The sequence below is a fragment of the Strongylocentrotus purpuratus genome, unplaced genomic scaffold (genome assembly GCF_000002235.5).
Source record: "Strongylocentrotus purpuratus isolate Spur 01 unplaced genomic scaffold, Spur_5.0 spur5_scaffold_6, whole genome shotgun sequence".
In the NCBI taxonomy this organism is placed as follows: domain Eukaryota; kingdom Metazoa; phylum Echinodermata; class Echinoidea; order Camarodonta; family Strongylocentrotidae; genus Strongylocentrotus; species Strongylocentrotus purpuratus.
Window position 1 is genome coordinate 5,666,435 of NW_022145612.1, and position 23,804 is coordinate 5,690,238.

Genomic DNA, 23,804 nt, shown 5'->3' on the forward strand with positions numbered 1-23,804 from the left:
CCATATAATGCATAATCATTTTGTAATGAAGTCTTTTACAAACAAAATGAGGTGATGGAAATTGTTTTCTTTTATCGAGATGCGAGATGCAAGATTGTTTTCAAAGTAAAACAAGGCGATATATTTAAGGGGTTCCTTCTATTCCACTTTACAAGCGATACTGAACTAATGAACTTTCTGCACTAGCGTACTATTCACTGCACAGCGCCATCCCATGGTCAAGTAAAAGCCTTCTAAGATACAAAATATTTTTTGAATTGGTTTTTCAGAAAAGTCAATTTAACTTCTTTTAAGGATGGTTCCTTTGAAAAATTACGTGTCTACGGTGCGAGTCAACCAAGGATTGATTAGGAGTTATTATACTTTGGTCAATTATCCCCTCCTGCCCTGCAGGTGTGCCCGCCTACCTCTGCATGTGCTCGGTGAGAGGGAAGTGAAACAAGATATAGCTAGTGTTGTAAATTGAATACCCGAGAGGTAGAGGATAAAATAAAGCTTTCTAAGATACAAATTAGTTTAAAAGATATCAATTCAAATTCTTTTGAATGATGGTTTCTTTGAATTTTAACGCGTTTTACGGCTGTAAAAATACCCCCTCCCTGCAGGTGTGCCCACTTACGCTACAATGTCATGTACTCGATGAAAGGAAAGTGTAATACGACATAATTAAATACCTTAAAAGCAAGGGCAAATTAATAAAGCTTTCAAATATTTCAATTCAACTTCTTTTTATTCATGGTTTCCGTCTACCTCTGCATGTGCACGATACGAGGGAAGTGTAATAAGTGTTAGTGTTGTATATTAATTCCCCGAGAGGGGAAGGGAAATTAAAGCTTTCAAAGACAAAAAACTAGGTTTTCGAAATATCGATTCAACTTTTTCTTTATTGATGGTTTCTTTTAAAGGTATTTCATATACAAACGATAACTATATGTCGTTTTACACTTCCCTACATTATGGGCACTCGCAGAGGTAGACGGGCACACATATTGTACTATCATCAGAGAGAAATAATTGTGTTAGTCCAATTAAACAGTTCAATTGCAAAATAATTTATGATATACTATTCCACTGAATCTAATTACACGGTCAATATTGTGTGATTCAATTTTTCCATGAATGGTATCAGATTTGTGGAAGTCACCCCTCACAAATTAACTCGCACGTTAACACTCCCTTGAAGGTGAAACTTAATTGAACTCATGAAATATTACTCTCACAAACATATTAAATTATATACGTGGAGCGACACGGGGATTAAGAGATAAAGGATCAGACAATTAGTTCTAAATATACCCGGGCAGTATGAAGACAAGATTAATTTTAATTACTTTATAAGTGAACAGTTATTATTACATGCATTTAATCCTCAGTCATATTCATAAACCTGAGAGCAATATGTATGAATTAGTTGTTCCGAAAGGTGAAGATAGAGTGATCAACTATATCATGGACAGGGGGAGGGGAGGCTCGTATTTCCGAAATGATTTTTTTGTTAAAGGAAGATTCGCATTTTCGAAGCCTTGTCATTCGGAACACACAAAGTCTTATCATGCCTATTCCAGGGAGTTTATTACTCCGTATAAGGGATAAAATAAAGTTCTTGGATTCCGAATATTATGGTGCGTTGCTCAGAAGGCTCATCATTCTAAAGGTTCGCTATTCAGACGGTTTGTTGATATTACAAAGATTCAAAATTGTGACATTTTAAAGGGTTCGATTTATTTTTTCGGAATTATAAACCTTCAGAAATATTTTGAACCCAGTTTTCTTTTTGCAAAAATGCAAATTATATTACCAGTAAAAATAAATAATTGATATCCATCATATTTGCTTCAAGCAGAAAATTTATTTACACGATTTGGTCTTCTAATAACATGAGATGCGTTTCAATATCGATTTGATTTTTTTAGATATTTGTCGTTGTTGGATGACGTATATTCCTTAATAGGCGTTATACCACTTGATTAACGGTCAGTGCCATTACTATAAATGGAAATGCTATATTCGTTTATTACAGGTGTTTTTTAATCGCGTTTGCCTTTGAATGGCCGGTGGCAATGGAAACCTTTAGGCCAGACCTTAATCAAATTTAAGTTGTAAAATCTAACCTCAAACCTAACCTCGGCCCAATCCGATAGAGAGTATAAGAATACTGCAAAAATAATATATTTGGTATATCGTGACAAATTCAATTCAATTTTTATTTCCACCACAAGCAACTGGTGGCTTTATGTTTATGTTTCATTCCATCTGACTGTGCAAGTGGGCTACAGTACAGACACACACACCCACACACACTAAAAAACACATGACAAATAAAGCAAATAACAAACAAAACAAAAAATAAATTAAACAAAATAGTAAAATCACAATGCTTGTAATGTAGAAGGCACCCGTGCCAATTAGAAAACTATATGAAGATTACATTTATGATACATGTAATCTAAACTGACATCGACCAATAATTTACTGGTGAACATTCGCTATGATAGCAAAACACGTATGAAGCAATTACACGTTCAATCATTGTGCATCGACCTTTTATTGTATCAAATCTTAACAGAAATAGATTTTGAAAAAAGGAAAATGTTCAGTCAAAAATGGCACGGAGACCCTCCAGGCTATGAGTTTAAAATTACCCCAATAAATCTTTCTAAGATTTCCGCTATCATTTAATTTAGTACTTTCAGTCACTGCAAATCCATTTTCTAGATCGCAATGAAAAAACGTTGATGTCGACAATACGGTTATCCTCAAATCCTAACAGCGAAAGAAAACAAAATTAAAATCCAGTAATTACATGAAGAACGCATGTCAGTGTCGAAATTTATGATTAATTTCTTTCCCCCATTTCGCATGTTTGAACACCTGCTAAACTGATGCTCTCCGGAAATGCCTGATATTTAAAATAGCACCAATTAACCGTTTTATTGATCGTATTCGCGCAAAAAAAAAGGGCCATGATTTGAGATAGGCACGTCAAAACCTGAAATTGACCTGTATTGCAACGTCAGTAAGTCTCATTCTTTCTTTGTATTAAATTTCATAGCATGTTTCTATGGTAGTAGTTGATGACATTTTAGTTTGTCTATACGAGAGATCAATGCGGGATGACAAATTGGAGACCAGCGTCATAAATGCATGATTAAAATGAGAAAGATTATGTTAGCTCATTATCTTGCTTCGCAAAAAATGGATGGGGAAAATTATGCATAGGCTATGAGAAAGCTATAGAAAAAATTGTATCTTGATTAAAATCGTTCCTGAAGTCATTGTCGCTTGATGAAGACAAGATTTCTGGTCGGCTTTTTTAAACCTTTCCGTTAGGTTCCTTTAGGTAAAAAGTGACATAAAAAGAAATGTTATCAAGTAAAACCAGCTGTAGCTCTTCAACCAGCCCTATATTTTCTTTTTATTTAAGAGATTTTTTTAGACATGTTTAGAAGATAATATGTTATTTTAGAACTGTTTAAAACATTTCTGTTTGGGTTATTATGTGGGCCAGTGTAGTTCTTACACAGGTGTCAAAAGTTCTAAGAAAATTCAAATTGTTCGACTTTTTGAAGGCCTATACTATTGTGCTATCCAAAATATATTTTGAACATTGCCCCAAGGGAGAAGGCTTTTAAAAGAAAAACAATAATGGATAACAATGATTTTTTTAATTTTATTTTATTTATTTATTATATTTTTTTTTTTTGGGGGGGGGGGGGGTACACGATAAACGGGAGTTTTCACTGACCAAATGGCCAATTTGTGATTCACATAGATTTAGTGATCTCATATTTCCAACATTCATAACTCTAACGTGTTTTTTTATATTTTTAAATTTTTTATACAAATAAAATTATAAAAAAATAAATTATAACAAAAGTTGACTTGCCCCTTAAATACATTCTTCTTCATCAGATTAAAGTAATCTATCTCATCTCATCTGTATTCTTTACATCAGTTTATAGTGTACTCAAAGCTAGTTAAACATTCCATGACAGCCTTGTATTCATCCCTATATACGACTTCCTTGCCTCATCGATCGGAAGCCAACTCCAAGAAGCAAGTGGAAGGAAGTCAATGAACGTGGAGATTTTTCTTTAAAACTCGCCTTAACTAACAACTCACATTTAAAAGCAACCTTAAAGGTAATACAAAGTTTTGGTATGGGGTCATGACTTTGGTTCAAATGAACATATTGGAAGCATATGCGATCCTACAATATTCAGTGATCGCTGTCGCGGTTGAAATTGAGTCTAAAGTGATGAAATTATAAATAATGAACTCTTTATGTTGTATAGCTCCCTCTCAAGGTCAAGATATTAATTTAGCTATAAAACAACGTTTCTTGACTGAAATCGACCAATTTGCTATAACCGTTTGGAATTTATATATCACAACTGCATGTTATGAGATTGTCATGGTCGCAGCTACCATCGTATGGCCGTAGGCGCTATTTAAAATTTATCAAAATTTACCGGGAGCACCGGTAAATTTTTATATTCAATTTTTTTCGAATGCAGAAGTGTTTTAGGAGCTTATTTTTTTTAGTACTTATAATACATCCATAGGGGCATCCAAATATATCAAAATTGTAATGAATCACTATTCTGCCAATTTTCAAAATTTACCAAAACTTTGTAATACCATTAAATATATCATTGACGAAAAACCTACTCACTGTATTTCGAAGAAGAAAAAACAGAAAAAACAGAATAAAACAAGAAATACAAATAACACACATGCTTACGATTCCCGGGGTGGCAATTATATGGTCACAAACATAATTCTTCCACGAAGAATAATCTGCTAAATATTTAAGTATTTAAGACTCTTTTACTACCCCAAAACGGCTATCGACGTCCCTTGAATACAAGACGTGTTTACTACAATTTACCCACTAAGAGGGCACGATGATCGATCACTGTGGGTGCAGTACTTTCAAACAGAGGTAGACCGGTCGAAATCTCGCTGGGGAAATCAGAAATGTAGGTTAAACTGGAATCTGATATTCCACCCGATTTTCTGTAAAACGGGCGGGAAATCTGTGGCAAGCATAAGTCATTTGAGAGAATCCTGATGAATGATGCCTTCTACAATTCCCATGTGAAATATCATTAGGTCAAGAGGGAAGGTACTTTTGGAAGATTTTGTGTCATATTTGCAAAAAGTGACAGTGGAAGTTTGTGACAGGTGAATAAAATTGATTGCCTTAAATAATGTAGCGAACAAACATTATAGGTGCCGGAACTCTATGCTGGTGCGGGTCCTAATCAAAAGCGCAACCGTGCAAATATAGAGATATACATTAAAGGGAAATTAATGTTTTTTATGTACAATGTAGGAATCACAAGTGATAATTGACAAAATCATTGTGAATATATGTAATGATCATTTACTCATTTTCAACTTTCATTGTGTGTTTTTATGTGTGCATGTGAGGGCGTGTGCGTGTGAGTGTGCGAAGGGATACAGTAAATTAACTTTAGCTAGTTCATTATACAATGATAATGTTTAAACTTCCGTTAGTTTTTTCTTTTCTATTCCTCTGCCAAGTCCAGCACATGGATCTTTACTGTATCATTCATTTTTTCCTGCAAGACGGCATGAATCACAAACATCCGAAGAGGCGAAACGTATATGTTCAGGGGGTATGAGTAAAATCTAAAACTTCTAAAACCATGAAACAGCTTCCTTACTAAAAAGGGCTACGTTATTTTCATATAATTTTAAGTTTGCTAAAAATAAATGTTTCAAAAATCCTAAAGCACTTTTTGTTCACATGATTAATTATCCCCAGCTGCTTTGCGTGTGCTTTGATAACCTTTCTTTAAGATTTATCCAGCATCGGGATAATTTCATGTTTTGCCTAGAGGAAGGACAGCCTTATGCCAGATTTAAAAAATCGTAAATAGATGACATGACAGAGAAAACCTCATCGATCTTTCAGATTTCGAGATTCAGACTAGAGAAAGGTGATTACAAAATCTAGTTACCTGGTACTCATGTCCATCGCATGCAATTTTCACTGAATGGGAAAATAAAAACCCACTATGAGATAATGGAGTGTTTGATATTTTGATTGAGTGGATTTGAGTGGATGACATAAAATTAACTTCATATATTTTTTCTTCATAATCTGTGTAGCAAAATAATCATCATAATAAAAAAATAGCTGAAGTATTCCTACATTTTAACATAATATGTATAATGTGTATTGTTAGAGAAGCGAAAAATAAATATTTGCTAAACATTCAATTATGACTGTTTCTGAAATGTCAGTGAAAGTGCATTTAATATATATCCTGGGGGAAAAGAAATAAGATATAGAGTATTGTGAGAAACTTTGTTTTGGATATTATCTTGGATAAAATTTAATAGAATAGTTAAAATAAAAAGTGGTTGTCATTAGTGTGCGCCTAACTTTTTGAATCAATTGGCACATGTGTTGCCTAGGGTCTAATGAACTTTTTGATGGTGAATCTCGCACCTACGTTTTCCAAAAGCATTCTTCAACCGTCTTTATATCCCTTTACAATTATTAAGCATTACAAGCGGCTAATCATACTTTAAATCAGTATGTATGTGCATCTATTATTTGAATTCATATCAGCGTGAATAAGGATTATTTTCATTGTTTGTCATGCAGGAAGGCATCAATGTTGAAGCCATTCGATAATGACGAAAAAAAATGTAATCATAAATTCGGGTCACAGTCAGGTTTTTTCCTTGCAGTCGCCCTGACTGTTACTGAGATGAAATACGGGGTGTTTAAAATGCAAGGATATTGCGATTGGACTCTCTTAGAAAGCATTTAATCATCCTCGGTGAAATTTCATATGTACATTTTTTTGTGAAATAGTATCCCTTTAAGTCCGAGTAAATTTTCTCAAGGATATAAGCTCAAAGCACAGTGTTATGATTGGCTTTTGTAAAAAATGTTTTAAATGTTACAAAAAGAGCAAGTTAAATATATCATCAGTGCATATTAAGCGTAAACCTATCGCTTCTGCATTTCTCGACAAACTTCTCATCGAAGTCATTCTAACTCGTACTTTCTTGGTAAAGATACCACTGACCCATTGTAGATTGATAGATCATTTGTATAATATCATGTTCATGTATTCAAAACATATTTTAAGAACAAGAAGCAAAATGAATTATTTTAAAAAGCTTTTGAAGTTATTTAGGATTAACTTACTTGTACTTCCTCTAATCATTGTATTCCAATCATCATGACGAGTAATATACTGCAAGAAACACAAAGCTTTTTTTTAAATAAAAATGACTGTATTACTTATATGACTCTTCAAAATATTTATTTAACGTTTTGCAACAATCACTGAAGATTGATTTTGTGATATCCATTCTCAAGAAGATCTACAAAAATTGCTTAACATGCCCTTTTTTTGCTTTTCCATACGGTTGCTATGATTCTGCAATAGAGATAGTAAAGGTACTACGTTACCTTAATGTGTGTGTAAATGATATTGATATTAATTCTTAACCCCTTTTGTATAAAGAATACAAGTAGATTTGAAAGCTTGCTACAAAATGTGGAAGTCCCGGGTATACATTCGTGCCCTGATGCTATTCAACGAGCTTTCCTTGTAACATTTGGAAAATGCTATTTTTGACAGAAATCATCATAACTTATTGTTACCACCTGAATCCATTCGAAATCTACAGGACAATTAGGAGAAAGTACTAAAAGATTACTGAAAAAGTTTCATCGAGAATGGCTCAATATCTCGTTGCATGTTATAATTATGAGACACCCCGTTTATGGTCAATTTCACTATTAGATATTACGAGATATGAGCTGGGATGATGGCAAACGTGTTTTAGCTATTGCTACGTGGTACAGCCGTTCGGAGCGTAGGTGGCGGAAAATAAAAGAAGAAGAAGAACAACAACAAAAATCGGAGATGAAACTTTCGCTGCCGGATGCTTGGTAACTTTTAAAGACCAATTCCATATCCCAACAATCTCCCAAACGCCCAGAATACCAAGAATAGAGCAGATGAAGTAGTTTCTCATCCTTAACAAACAGAGGCCACGCCCACTCACCTAAAACATACGCCATTGCGCTTTCACACCCACGAACACTCATTCACATGTTGATAACTAGTATTCTTCCTCTTATTACATTAACTCTAACTTTTTCCTGAAATCGTTTATTAGTAAATGAAATTGCTAAACATTAGGTCCCTGTTCTGAGTCTTCTGACCAAGTGAAATAATGAAATGACAAAGCGGACCATAAACAGATCCGTTAATAATCTTTTATCAACGCACGTGGGTTTTTACAAAAATTAACGCATAATTATATCGCCTGACTTATAATTCGTAAGGCCTGGTGCACTTGTGGTGTTATACGCCATGCAAGGAAATACAGGTACATAAATGCACAGGACCGGTCCAGGCATAATCTCTTGCTACAGACGCACCTATTGAAGCAGGCTTCAATAGTCTAGCGCAAGGTTTCGGTTTTGACCGAGTTCTGAAAACTGGCGGAACAATCCGACCTTTTCGATTTTTGGACTACCATACGTTTATAGTTTCTTGTGTCAATACTCTCACCCTCAATGTGTATGCAAATACATTACCCCTACCCAATCCCGAGATATGAAGCTGGGATAAACCCCGAGTATTTCTGTCCAGTTTTGTGTATAACCGCGCATAGTGTGAAATCCCCTTGATTGAAAGTCAACACGTGGAATGATCTTCCAGCGGGCGTGCCGCATCATCCCGTCGTCGACACTATTTACAAGAATCTAACGACTAACGACCCTGGCAATGGGGAGTGATTTAGAAGGTGATCCCGGGTCGTGACTTTTCTTTCAGGTTTTGACGCCATTAATTGCACCCAAATGCATATTGACATTTACTCACGTGTTTCTCGCCTTCAATCACACTCATAAGCGTTTTTAGAAGGCTATTTATCTCTCTCGTAGTCCTTTAACGCGTCCATATGATTTACAATGGTGCACCACCCGTTCTACATCTATTTGCCTTCTTCTACGTCAACATGAAGTAAATCTCCGCTTCTCCCATTCTCTCCCTTAACTCAGGGCAGAGAAAAAGGCGAAAAATACAATGACTGGAAAGTTATACTGCAGGAATAAGGCCATCTAAAAGATCTACGGGATATCAGTAACAAACGGATCGCCAACATTTATTTAAAGAAAGTACAAAAATGCAAATCCTGGTATTCATTCTGTTCTATTTCTATCATAAACTGATTTGTAATCAAAGTGTATTGTAAAGAAACCTTGCATCTTTCATTTCTATTGGGATCTCCATTATTAAGTAAACCTATTGCCTGGCTTTATCATGTTATCGCGTTTGCAATATGCATCTTTTTAAATTAATTAGTAATCTCCAATAAAAGCACAACTTCTAAAAGTTCCCTTCTAGGATCCACAGGTCCATTTTCTACTAAAAATTTAATCCCGACCCTGGGCTAGAGCATTGTTGCCAAAATCTGGTATAATAGAGTTAGTTAGTCTGAGGTTTAAGATTTCTTTTATTATACGTTAACTTAGGTGTATGAACCTCTGTGCCACGACACTTCCTGAGTTTGACGAAGTCAGAAGCAAATCTCCTATTATTTTCATTTTTTCATTTTTTTAAATTCAGTTTTACAAATAATCCGAATAACAACAGTTCACAAGAAACTATACGAGACTAATAACGTATAAGGAAAATATAATCAAGCTACGTATTACAGACCGGTTGACATAATGATCTTTCTGCTGAGCGCGGGGTTAAGAAATGAGAGAAATTGAACTAGCAAATTAAAAAAGAAAAGTCACAAGAGTTTTCAGAATACCATTTTTTTTGTGCCTCATGAAAAGTCATTAAAAGGAAGGAAATTTATGCATTAATAGATAGACGCTGTAAAGCTAATTCATTTAAAGTATGATTTCTGCTGTCTGGTGTTTTGAAGAAGAAACAAACATCGGGCTTTTATCTGTCACGAAAGAAAACTCGAACTCAGCTTAGATTTGATCAGAAATCAGAATGTAATCTTGAGGAGATTGAGTCTTAATTCTTTCGAATGCATTCCCTTATAATGTGCGTGCATCATAAATTATGAATTAGAGTAATATAGTCTCGATCCTTTCAAAACATTGTAAGAAAACGTCAAAACAGAGGTTCATATTTTTCTTTTCTGATCGGAATCTTATTTTCTTGTTTGTAATGTTATCATTTAGCCTACGCTAGAAGAGGTGTCTATTTCAGACAATGTTGCATTTCAAACAAAACTTCGTTGAATATTTGCCTACAATATGTTAAATGCCTTAAAACATTATCATTATCTGTGTGTTAAAAGAGAACTTTTATCTACCCGTTCTTGTGTCCCCATTTTGTTCACCAATAAGTCACTCAGGAGAAGTGCAGTAATAATTTACACATTTATTTTTTGTCACAAAGAAATATTCCATTTGTGGCCTTTGACTTGCTGTCCTCTGTATTTGCATCACACCCCATTATCTCAGCACTCAAGCCTACTCCGTCAAAGTATTAGGTTGATTGGCAGAAAGAAGGAAGGATAGAGACAATGAAAAACAATGGAATGAATGCCATATCAAATATACACAGATCGCTATGCTGTACCGAACAATTAATGATATATGATGAAAAAAAGAAAATGCCCATGAAATCATTGTATTGTGTTCATATCTTATTTATGTAATTTTCAATTATATTTTTTGGAAATTATGAATGTCATTTTCATTAGAGGAGCGGAGATACTTCACAAGGTTTCACAGCACAATATGATCACAATCATTACATTATCTAAAAGGAGCGTGGGCCTGCAAACAAAAAAATGTAAAAAGTTTATAGATATCTTTTTTAAATTTTTACAAGGTTCACAATTCCAAAAATGCCACCGAACCCTGTATCATTTTTCAGAATTACAAACCTTTGGTATATTGAACCGTGGCGGATCCAGGATTTGCCGATAGGGGGGGGGGGGCCTAAAATTTGAAAATCGTGCCGACTAATATTTCGCTCAGTGGGGGGGTAGTGATCACGTATTAAAAAATGTTTATTAATAACTTTTTTTTTTTTTTTATTAAAATAAAAATGCCAGGGGGCGGACCCGTCGCCCCCCCCCCGTGGATCCGCGCCTGCAGATAAACGACCCTTCACAATAGCGTAACAAAATATGTTTGGAATAATGAACATATTACATGTTCGGATTTATGAACACCCTGGTATGGGAATTACAAACCTTCGAGAAAATGTACATGTATCTTTTGGAAAACGAGTGCCTCCCGCTCCGATTCATGAGCATCTGAAAAATAGCGCCTGGCGGGAAAGCTCCCCAGGGAGTGGAGAATGTGTATACATTGTGTACGGGCAACTCTGAATCCGATGACCGGAAAAATAATATATGAAGACATCGTCGATGTATTAAGCATTATACAGTGCGTCCCAGAAAAAACGAAACCGAGAATTATCGATGTTTTATCATAACTTAATCACAACTATAATTGGTATATGACACATATCTGGAAAGCTTAGATCATCCTCTTTCATTTGATGCAACTCATAATAATGCATATTTCACGCATGAGTGATTAAAATCAATTTTAATCATGCGTGAAATATGCATCATAATGAGTTGCATCAAATGAAAGAGGAGGATCTAAGCTTCCCAAATATGTGTCATTTATTAATTATAAATGTGATTAAGTTATGATAAAACATCGATAATTCTCGGTTTCGTTTTTTCTGGGACGCACTGTATATAAACCCTGAATGTAATATCATAATTACTAGTGACTGGTTTAAAAATAGATTACATTAAAGAATGTACTTCTAATCAGAAACTGGCAACCCAAGATGTTTGGCTATATAAATCCCAAGTAGATACAGATCTTTTATTTGGAATAAGACTCCAGCTATGGGGGGGGGGGGCATGTATATTTAATCTAACAATATGAAATTGACTTTGAAAAAATATTGGACATACACCTACGAACAATCAATTTGGATCAAACCCTCTGGGAGGAGGAGGAAGAAGAGGAGGAGGAGGAGAAGGAGGAGGAGGAGGAAGAGGAGGAGGAGGAGGAGGAGGAGGAGGAGGAGGAGAGAATGGAGACACATAATTTATTCAGATAATCTGACTTAATCTTCTCAGAACTTTAATGATCAATCTACAGAGTCATAGAGATATATCAATTATCTTTTTGGAAAGATATGAAGCTAATATACCAAGAAAAAGCCAAATTTAGAAGAAAAAAAATCATTAAAAGAGGCAAGAAAAATTATTCAAACCTTATGGGCAACATTGTACATGATTACAATTAACTATGGGTTCTCAGCGTTTACGGCAGCATTCGTGCATTACGCCCCAGGTGGACCCCTCCCCTCTAGAATCATCTCCTGGATACGCCAGTTTAGTATGCCACTACACAGGCAATCAAGATAATTGGCTAGCTTGGGGCGGTGGCTTGGTACCTCACAATAGGATCTCAATCATGGCTCTAAAACTTTCATGAAATAGACAAATTAGGCCAATCGTCCGGTACACAATTTATCTATTCCATAACGCCGGCACGATTTTATCTTCTGAGTATTGTAATCGGCCTTTCATTTTCCGCTGGCATGAAAAATAGAAAAACTTCAATCAATATGGCGTTGGACGGTAACACATCAATTTTAAGAAGGGGGTCTAGCTCACACCTACCCACACAATATCTCACATACATCCCACACACACTTACACATACACACACACGCGCGCACACATATGTACAGTTCCACTCACCTAGCGATTCCAAACGTTCAATTGCTGGTGTAAAAAGACATTGAAATGTTATCCTTGGTCGGCTTTAACTACAAAAGTAATTACATCTACCTTGATCAACATTTTTAAACTAATTGATGGAAAACGTCATGTGAGTACACTAATCCTCCATCAATTCCATGACCATGAACGTTGACAAAAACTTTGGCGCCATATCTCGCCTAATGGAAGGTCTACCACATAATACATGACAATTTCATTGAAAATACAAATGTCAAAGTTACCAGGCAGCACTTTAGGATTAACTTTAAATTGTAAAATATTCAGCATCAATACACTGCACATGAAATTCGTTTGATCGTTTGAGAGATCCAGATTCATTGTCATTCTCTACAATTCTTTTGTTAGTCAGCGCAGAGTTTATGCTCAATGTACAGTTTGACTGTTTTTTAATCTTGGGATTGTAAACTAATTCGCGCTACATTCACCCATTCAGACCAAGAGAGAGGAGAGAGAAAAAAGAGAGAGAGAGAGAGAGAGAGAGAGAGAGAGAGGGGAGGCGAGAGAGAAAGAGGAAGAAGGATGGGGAGAAATACAGAGAGAGAAAGGGGGCGAGAGAGAGACAGAGAAAGACAGAGAGAAAGGGTCGAGGGAAAGACAGAGCTAGATATAGGGAGGGAGAAATAGAGAGAGAGAGAAAGAGAGAGAGAGAGAGAGAGAGAGAGAGAGCGAGAGAGAAAGAGAAAGGGGGATAAGAGTGTGAGAGTCTTTCTTATTATGAATTATCTTTTTTCACTTTTATCATTTACATTTAGAAAGAGAGATATCAATCAGATTTGTAAAACCATGAATATATTACTTATCAATTATAATAAGCGACAAATAACAACCAATACAACCTCCAAGAAATGGATGTGATGTTTCGCCAAAAGCAGAGTATATTTCTCGGTATATTCATGTAGGCCTACTTGTAAAAATTACAGAGCGACGAGGCGATCATACCTAATTTGATAAAAACTCGCATTTTCCTTTCTTCTTTTTCCGGTTTTACTATGGTGCGAAATTCCATTAGGGCAATATTGGCATTAGCAATCATACTAATTGTTGCCCAAGGTGTACTTTTTATTTTCATCTTTTGTTTTGTTATTTTATGTTCAAATAAATCTGTGAACATTAATGTTTTCTGGAATGTACTACTTCAGGAAGTATGCAAACATAATCTAATATTATCAGAGCCCAAAGTCTCTAAACATTTTCTAGTATTTCTGTAGTATTGAAATGTTTTTATGGGAATTTTTTTCTCCCCCCCCCCCATACCCACTTAATCACTTTTCCCTCTCTATTTTCTTTCATCCTCAATCCTTATTCTCATCCTTCTCCCTAAGGAGATGTTGACATTGTCCATCCACTCCAACACTTTTTCCCTTCTCAACACCTCGTTTTTTTAATCTACCACTTTAATACACGACAATTTAATTGAAATACAAATTTCAAAGTTAACAGGCTGCACTTTAGGATTAACATTGAATTGTAAAATATTCAGCATCAATACACTGCAAATGAAATTCGATCGATCGTTTAAAAGATAAAGATTCATTGTCATTCTGAATAATGAAGTCTTTCGTTAGTCAGTGCAGAGGTTATGCTCAATGTACGATTTTACTGTTTTTTATCATGAGATTGTAAAGTAATTCGCACTACATTCATCCATTTAGAGAGAAAGAAAGACAGAGGAAGACAGAGGAAGAGAGAGGAAGAGAAAGGAAAAGAGAGAAAGAGAGAGAGAGAGAGGGGGGAAGGGGGAGAAAAACCTAGAGAGAAAGAGGTCGAGAGAGAGAGACAGAGAGACAGAGAGAAAGGGGCGAAGGAGAGACAGAGCTAGAGACAGGGAGACATATAGGTACAGAGAGAGAGAAAGAGAAAGGGAAAGGGTTAACCTATACCAGGCATGGGTACCAGGCATGACAAGCATAATTTGTTAACATGACAAACCCAACAATCAACACTAAACGTTGAGATTTTTCGAAAAGACAAAAAAGCTCTCCCGGCCTAAATTAAACTTGTCCTACATTCATAAAAAATGAAAATTAAAAAAAAAAAATTGTTACCCCTCAAAAAGTAACAAACGTGTGCATTTCATTTAATGCTCCGAGGAAGAAGTGCTAATGCCCTTACTGATGCCCGTACTGATGATTGATCTTGCATAATAAAGAACTATTCTCAATTTAAGCAAACTCCACGCAGGACCCTCACAAAGAACAGTTTGAAGCTGCATGATGAGGCTCTCATGGATTAACAAAATTATTATTGTTATTATATTCTCATCCTTTTGCCTTTTTAGCGCCACCCGAAATGGCAGGCCCCCTTTTACCTATACACCAATGGATCTACACATGCAACCGTCTTTTAATGACGACATCTTCATCTAATGAATGTTAAGAGCTGTATTGAGTTTTGCCTATCCCCCTGTGATGTGATCTAAACTGAATGATCCGACATTATTTTGCTCCTGCAAAAATTGCTCCGGGCTTTATTTCGTCCAAATTAAGTCATGAGGGTTAGGTTTGAGATTGAGTTTTGGATGAAGTTTAGGGTTAGAGTTAAGCATAAGATATAACGTTGTGTCCAGGATTCAGGTTAGAGATTCGTTTAGTATAAGAAATTCTGATATGGAGCAATTGTAACGCAGAACCCTTACCCGGGAACAATCCGTAATTATAGGGTCATCTGCTGATAATTATGTACGTGATCAGAGCTGGACGTACTAGTTTTGCAAATAAAAACCTCGTCCAACCAAGATACATATTTATTAAAAGCTCCATGGTCTTTTAAAAAAAAAGAGTTTTATGAGTCATGTTGAATTACTACAAGAACTCTATGTTTTAGATGAAGGGAACATGTTTTACCGTTTAAAAGAAAGTGCTTTGCTCGATGATCCTTGATACGGAAAAGAAAATAATTGCAAGTGCTATACTTACTAAGACTTTTGAGGTAACAAATGCTGTACAAAAATAATATAACAATCTCTTGTCAAAATATGATGTGCACCTTTAAGACTGCAATTGCCTTAATTATTGTACTCTTGTGGGAAAGTAGCAAAGCCATGTCTATTCCTCATAACTATCAACAGTAAAACACTCATTTGTTTCGTTTATTGCATATAGACCTGGACAATTAGATAGATCAAGTACTGTCGAGATGCTTGCTTGCTTGCTAGGTGCATTTTTTGTGCTAGATATTGGTAATGAAGGCTATCAATCGACTTTTATCCCTGGTTATTTTTGTGGAATTCTAACGCTGATGTCCCATAACAAGCATGCATTCCCCCAAATGATTTCAGTCACAGGAGATGTCTATAATTATGTGAGAATTGGGGAAACAGATGATTCAACCAAAGACATAATTATCTCTCTTTTTTTTGGTATCAAAATAGTCAAACGATGGTGTCTTTTTACAGTTTCTGGCGAAGGTTTATGCCACTTAATTTGAAATGAAAATTGCTTTGAAATATAACACATTACTGGTAATCTTCTTTTGAAAATTAGTGAACCAAACCCGACGTATTTTCAGCATCTCTCAGCTAAAGCGAGCTTCTATGTCAAAGAGTACGTAAATGAGTGATGACGACTTGTGTATGCACCAATCGCAAAACGCCATTTGCAGAAGCGCTCGTGATTGGTCTACATAAGATTAGAACCCTTTGCGCATGCGTGTGTCAAGAAGTTTTTTCTGTGCTTTTTGGGACTCAAATTGGAGCCGTGCTGCCCGCAATTGACATGTGTATATAAGCGATACGTGTGTTGAGACATCGTAGTGACACGATACGGAGATACGCCGCTAAAACAATCCGACTGACTTTTTTTGGACGGGGATCGAAGAAAGACAGGAAAACCCGATTTCTGCGACGCAAAATTAGATTAAAGAGAGTGACTTTGCCTGCCGGACAAAACAGTGACAGCAGTTTACCCGGGTAGTAGATAATAACTCACATCAATTCACAATGACCACGAGGTATGTAATACAATTGCGTTTATAATTGTCTGTCATGTTTCGGCAAATGCCGCAGAAAGGTGTCAGCAGTTGTTGCTCTTGGCACGTTTCTAACGAGATGAGTGTTGTGTTGTTTCTTTGGTAGATTTATATTGACGTTTTGTCTACTTTTGTGCTGTACCGTTTCAATTATTCATAAAGTGGTTTACAATTTGATATGGATGGTATGAATTATAAAGCACAATCAAAATGTAATTGTATTAATGCGCAATATACAAGTATACAGAGCAGTATACTATACTTGCCAGCGACGAGACATGTATTGGATGAATGAACACCCTTAGTAACAAGGTATCATGTCAAAGAACCTTCCACTGTTGGAGGAGAGGGCTCAGCTAGATGCGCTATATGCAAAGGATATTCCTGATGGGAGAGGTAAAACGTGTAATTTTCAATTTAAGCGTTAAGTTCTTTACACGCTAACAGGAGGTTCTTTGCAATAAGCAGGCGTATGAGATGGATTGGAGAAGCTAAGGTGGTTGGATCCCCCCCCCCCTTCCTCCTAGAATTTTGAAATGACAACATTTTGGCAAGCATTGGCTCATTTTGAGCAGCGATTAAAATGGTCATTTATTATTATTCATATCTTCTTTTGTACATTTTTTTTAGCTCGCTATGATGGCTTTCAATATTGATATTCAAAAAACCTTGTCTGCAACTTGACGACATTGGTTCCTACGCCTCTGGCTGCCGACGCCTTTCTGCCGGGCACACGACGTTTACACACACATGGGAAACTCTTAAGTAGTATAGATCTAATCGAGTCTCATTGACAGAAACCAAACATTGACAATATGCCAACAGCTTTGTCAGCTTTGTTCGGTTTGAAAAAAATGACATTACGAACCACATCTAGTAATAACACCTTTATCACAAGAAATTATGATCATAATTGAATTTTATAATATATGCAGGTACATCTTTGAAATGTTGGAGGAGATTGTCGCCATTTGAATGTCAAAGAACTTATGGCTTAAACGGTCTTTGTTTTACTCTTTAAGTGCATTATGGCATATCTCTGATCCACTAGCGTATATCATCCCAAGGGGCAGATAGAATTATAGGAATTTCGAAGAATAAATGGAGGGCGCTCTTGTAAGCCAGTTTCATCTTTTTAAAAGCTAACAAACACTCACCCTTTTAGTTTGGATACTTCCATATTTGTAAGGAAGCATAAACAAAATTACCTACAAAACTCCTATTTCTCACCACAGATAATGTAGTAAAAAGGTAATGCGATGATAGTCGAATAACAAAAACATCAATTATGGGATCTATTTCTTGAATCCACGCCCGAAGCATACGCGAAATCAATTAGGATGCATATGGCCGGTCTCGGAGTATCTTGAATGAATAAAGGCAGAGAGGAATAAGCATGCGTCGAGAAGACAGTGGTGAATTTCGTCCAAATAACTGGGTATCGGGTAGCGAGGAAGCCCACGAAAATCTATGAATTATTTGCATTACCTCACATCTGGACTTTGATGTCTCGATAATATGGCCCACATAGTACGGACAGGGGTGCAATCAACTTTTTATCAGTAACCAAAATGAATCCTACATTTCATGCAAAGTGCCTGGAATGTCTGACATACAGTTAACAATTGAATTATTTACATCCTTAATACATTTGGTGTTTTTTGTGTTTTTCGAAGCACCAGAATGAAAGGTCGACTCGTTGATGTAAGCTTTAATATGCAACATTATCAAGAAACATGAATTGGGACAAATCAATTTTGCACTTGCTTAAAAAATTACGCAAACTTGGAAAGGTATGAATAACTAAGTTGTTAATTGTATTTATATATATCACGCTTATTTAATATTCAGTTAGTTTACCAAAGAGAGTTTCCTGATACATATATGAATTGTCACATTCTTTATTTTTTACATAAAGCAACAAAAAGCATGTATTGTAAAACGAAACGTTCAATCCTAGGCTACACTGCTTGAATACACAGGACAGTTAAATGCGGAAAATAGTACACAAAATTATACATCTACAAAATAAGGATGGACATACAAGGTAAACAAATACAAGGAACACATCATATGGGATCGCTACTTAAATTTGATCACTTTGAACATTAGTTCGAATATGCTGTACTAAGTAGTATTTTCAAAAATAATATAATTATAGTTTGATTAACACAAATACAAAGAGAGGACTTCCGTCATGGACAAGACCCGTGAATAAAGATAAGATATCTCACATTTTAATGCAATCAGTGCTACCTGTCACCTGCCGAAATAAATTGTATAAATCGAGAATATTGAATCTTAAATCAAATGGTGAGAATAATAAACAATTGGCAAACCATGTATGACGCAATAAAGTGGCCTGCTTTCTTTATTAAAAGGCTTGTCAGCTGCTGTATAGGGCCTATATACAGTATAATACTAACATGCGGTTATCTCGAATTTCATCCATCCTTTTTAAGTTGAGAGCTGTGTTTAATTTTGAATTAAATAAATGTTTCCCCTTTAACAGGATTCTTGACAGAGGTGTCAGCATTACATTCGTTCTCCCTTAATTTTTGTTTAGTCTGTGCGTTATGACGAATTGTTTTCATTCATTCATGACGTCAAGATCTTGAAAGAACAGCGATCCGAAGAGATTAAGAAAAAGAAAGGCCTTTCTACAATCCTTAGTCAATAGTTTCTTCCTTCAAAATGCTACTGTGCTTTCTTAGCTGTCAGGTAAAATAACCACCACCATCACATTACACAATGTAAAACACAATAAGGATGAAAGTGCGTCATTTGAAGTGCATCTCATTTTTAACGGATTAAACTGTGCAGACTTTATGGCACCTTTTTCACTGGATACAAAGCCACTCGAATTAAAACATATGTTAACTAGGGAAGCAGTGACATTTGCATTTCCAAAGTAGCCATTAAGCTCGGAGAAGTATTGCTTTCATGTACCAATATAGATTTTGCTCCATAACATAACATATCTATCATTCAAGGACAGATAGCAGGATTAATCAACTTAATAGAAATCTGGTAGTAGATTACAATATGAATTATTAATCCCCCTGTTGTTTGCAGTTATAGGAAAAAGTACATGTATATTTTAATATTTATGAATAATTATCCTATTGTCTATACATTTTTTGTTAAAGAGGTCATCGCCGTGCTAACGAAAGTGAACATCTTTGCGCTCATGAACTTGTTTATATTTGTGTGCGCGCGTGTGTGTGCGTGCGTGTGTCCTTGTGTGTGTGTGTGTGTGTGTGTGATCAATTATTATAATTATGGGGGTAATATAATAGATTAATTTGTATTGTACCAGTCTTTCGCTAACGAAATCACGTTCTACTACAATTGACTGGTTGACCACTGTTTTATTGTGGGTTGAGGAATGGGATGAGTGTTCATATAAGGTAATTGCTACATAAAATCTATTTAAAAACAAACTTTTTACACTTGATTCTTGTTTATTATGCAAATAATTATTTCGAATATAGAATCATCAAAGGGGCTGCCTACTGATTTGATGTTTGTGACATTTATGTTGCAACGTTCTTCATTCTCGTCAAATATTTTTAATGACGCAGTCAGAGCGATACCATTTTACTGTGGAGAAAAAATTAGAAATCAGAGGCACAACATTAGTAAATCGTGTAAACAGACTTGGTACTATGAACTATCCATTCAAAACAAATATATAAGACTTTAATAATTTCCCAAAATAAGCACTAATTTGGATTGCAATGTTGAACGTGAGGGGTGCATTTCAATCACGTTTTCCTCTTGTTAGTGTTATTGTTTGGTTCGTGTATGGAAAAACGTTACAACCATCACTGCGACGTAAGGGATGTTATGATGAGTATTTCCTTCGCCATTGAATTCTTTCTGATAACGATAGCGGAAGTAGTGGAGTATCCAAAGAGTTGTGACATTTTCAAAATCCCTCCCGGCAAGCTATGTTATTTTTCTTCTTTTGGCATGACATGGTTGTGTACGCCTAGCGGTTAGTGTTGAAGAGGGTACATGATCATGTGATCCAAGAAAAACAACACAAGGGAGGGTAAACACATCGCGCCAGATTGACCGGAGAGAACAATAGCCAAAGCATGGATTGGGCGTCTCTAGGCAAAGTAATACTTCATCTCCAGGGAAATCATAAGCTGGGCGATACATTTTCGCCGCCATGATGAATTAGTACGGAGCATGCGACAGATCAATTACTCGCTACCATTTTTGTGATTGCTTGCCTACTTCATTCGTCTTTTCCTCTTTCTTTTTGAACGAAGGATGATAATACATTAACACTAACGATTCGTACGTTTTCCCTTTGCCCATTTTGGAGTTGGGTTTTTCTTATAAATGACTCTAACCGAGGATCATTTAGCGTAGCTTCATATACGTACCGAATTGGAGTTACTTCATATGTTTCTTCTACTCTTCATGTATTCCACCAATCGTAAATTATTGAAATAAAAAAGAATCAAGATAATAACAGCAAAGGCATGTGAATATAAAGTTTTCATTGTAATTAACAACGTGTTCATGGAGATTTCGTTAATAAAACTATGAAAACGATCGCAAATACTTTCAAAATATTAACCGAGGACAATTCCAAAAGCTTTGTTCACCACCTTGTGAAATGTGCGACCATAACAATGGCGTATTACGTAATCCAAACATGTCATCTATTCGATATATAATAGGGTAATTACATTTCCAGTGAGTTGATCTTTTCGAAAGTTGTTGCGATGAGGTTTTAGGTTTATATTAGATAAGTAAGAATCCATTGAAGAGAGAGCCCACGAAGCCAAAGCAACACGTTGTGAATGTTATTGTTCTGCTCAGGGGGAAGTGTAAGCCCCCGTTATAAGGTCCATCAATGTTTTACCCAATTGATGTTTCGACTGTCACGCAAGGAAGTGGTTTCGCTTGAAGGGAGTAGTATGGGTGATATCCACTCACCCACATTGTTAACCGATAAGGTCAAATTTTACAAGAGTCTCAATTTTCTTACTGTCATCAGCATTTTGTTTTAAAGATATTTTTAGTGGTCTCTGGTGTATGAATTTGTTGCTAACAGATTTTCGAAAAGTCTTTTTAAAAATGATTTCATGTTATTTCATTTTAGCTTTGGATCTTTCAGCATTATTTCTAAAACAAACGTTATGTGTTATAAAATAATATTAAAAAACACTGCCCTTATACTTATAGCTTTAGTTATGATAAAGTTAAGATGCAGCTTGTGATGAGCAATTGTGAAATAACAGATTTCCATGCAATTCATTAAATAACATACTTTATCCACGTTTATGTAAGTCAAGTTCCTCTGATGGAAAAATTGCTATCAGAAATAAAGATGTTACTCACAAAACCACGTATTCGAATGCAATATGTGACAAATCTTTTTAAAAAACGAGTCGAAAATTGGGCCATCGGCTATAGGTCATTTAGACTAACAGACCATGATAACGACAGCTCATGAGCAAGACCAACCATGTCAATCTCGTGGATTTTTTGAAAAGTCATCGGAAGATTCTAACAAGCGAAGCCCACGAGACTAACATGTCGATTTTTCGCCCATCTGACATCTTGTCTTATTGTTCACGAGACCCATTATTGTCGGCCCAGTGGGCTGACTTCCTGGGATATCCCCTGGCCACCATTTTACTCATTTGGAAGAGCTATGAAGACATGTATGAAGGATGTAAATGAATCGGGGAAACTCTGGATGAAAGTATAAATTGGCAGTTTGAACATTCTATGTGCTTAATAATTATGTCAAACTTATGAATCACGACCACCGTAATAAAAGAAAAATAAGTTCCGAACTCGCTGGGAAAGGAGTATCCACTGTGAAACAGATGTCACATAATAGGTGGACATTTCTTGTTAATGTTGAATTTAAAGAATCATCCCGAACAATTTGGAAGTTCCCTAAAGCAATTTCGAGGTTTGTGTTCTGACTCTGAATCCAATGTATTGGTATCATGGTCTAGTGGACACTCATCATATTTCTGGACCACATGGCATGTGGTTCGAATCTCTGCCATGGTCTTTTAATAAGACTTTGTGTTTCATATTTATATTGTTGTTGTGTTGTTGTTGCTATAGTTGTTATTAATATTATCGTTATTATCATCGTGATCATTATTATTATCATTATTAGTAGTATATATGTTTTCCTTCTTCTATTTGTTATTACTATTGTCATCATCATCATTATCGTTTTCACTCACAAACTAAAAACGCTGTGTTGACCTTGCTTTTTGTAAAGGGTAATGAGGTTGAAGTTATGTATTGGGTCGCAGTATTCATTTCACTGTGGTTTTTTATAAAATATAGAAATAAGGAAAAAATAAAATGTTTCTGTATTTTCAGGAATACTATTTGTGTGCCACACCTTTACATGTCTAGACTCAATTAAAAACAGAATCCTAACGAATGACCAGATTATGTCTTAAACCCAAAATGAATAATGTAATAATTTGTAATGAGATCCCATAGTTTCATTTCCCTTACTATTAACGTACATATTGACATTTTGTCAATCGTCATTTTCTAGGCCAAGTAATGAAGGCTCTAAGAGGTATAGCTATCAAAACGCCTTTTCTTACCTCGATTTAAATCTTTCCAAGTCTGGTCGATAAGTTGTGAATATCAGAAGGGTTCAGTTAGACCTAAACTTCAACTCCTAAGCCGGGAACATGTTCAGCATAACATATCAATTTTTTTTTTATTTGCCTGCGAAATTTTCCCACTTACAAATAAAAAGCAAAAAAGAACATTATTAACAGTAGACAACCATCCTGTTTTATAAAGTCATCCTTAAAATGATGAAATCGGTAAGATATGAAATTGCTATTATGCAAAAAGAATCGCATTGTTATTAAACATTTAGTAACATCTAAAGTCACGTTAATCATTGATGTGTTAGGGTATAATATTCTTTGTTATGGTTTTTAAAATGACTACAATTATACGATTGTGTTCATGACAATAGTATCGAAATGATTTACATG

At 35.5% G+C, this 23,804-nt stretch overlaps 1 protein-coding gene across 1 annotated transcript in view; it reads left to right on the forward strand.

Moving 5' to 3' along the window:
* Positions 1 to 16,540: 16,540 nt before the first annotated feature.
* LOC752454 overlaps positions 16,541 to 23,804 on the forward strand; it is a 51,370-nt gene continuing 44,106 nt past the window's right edge. The window contains exon 1 of the mRNA XM_001176371.4: positions 16,541 to 16,770. Within this exon, the coding sequence (XP_001176371.1) occupies positions 16,760 to 16,770 (11 nt within the window). The 5' untranslated portion in view covers positions 16,541 to 16,759. The remainder of the gene's footprint in view (positions 16,771 to 23,804) is intronic.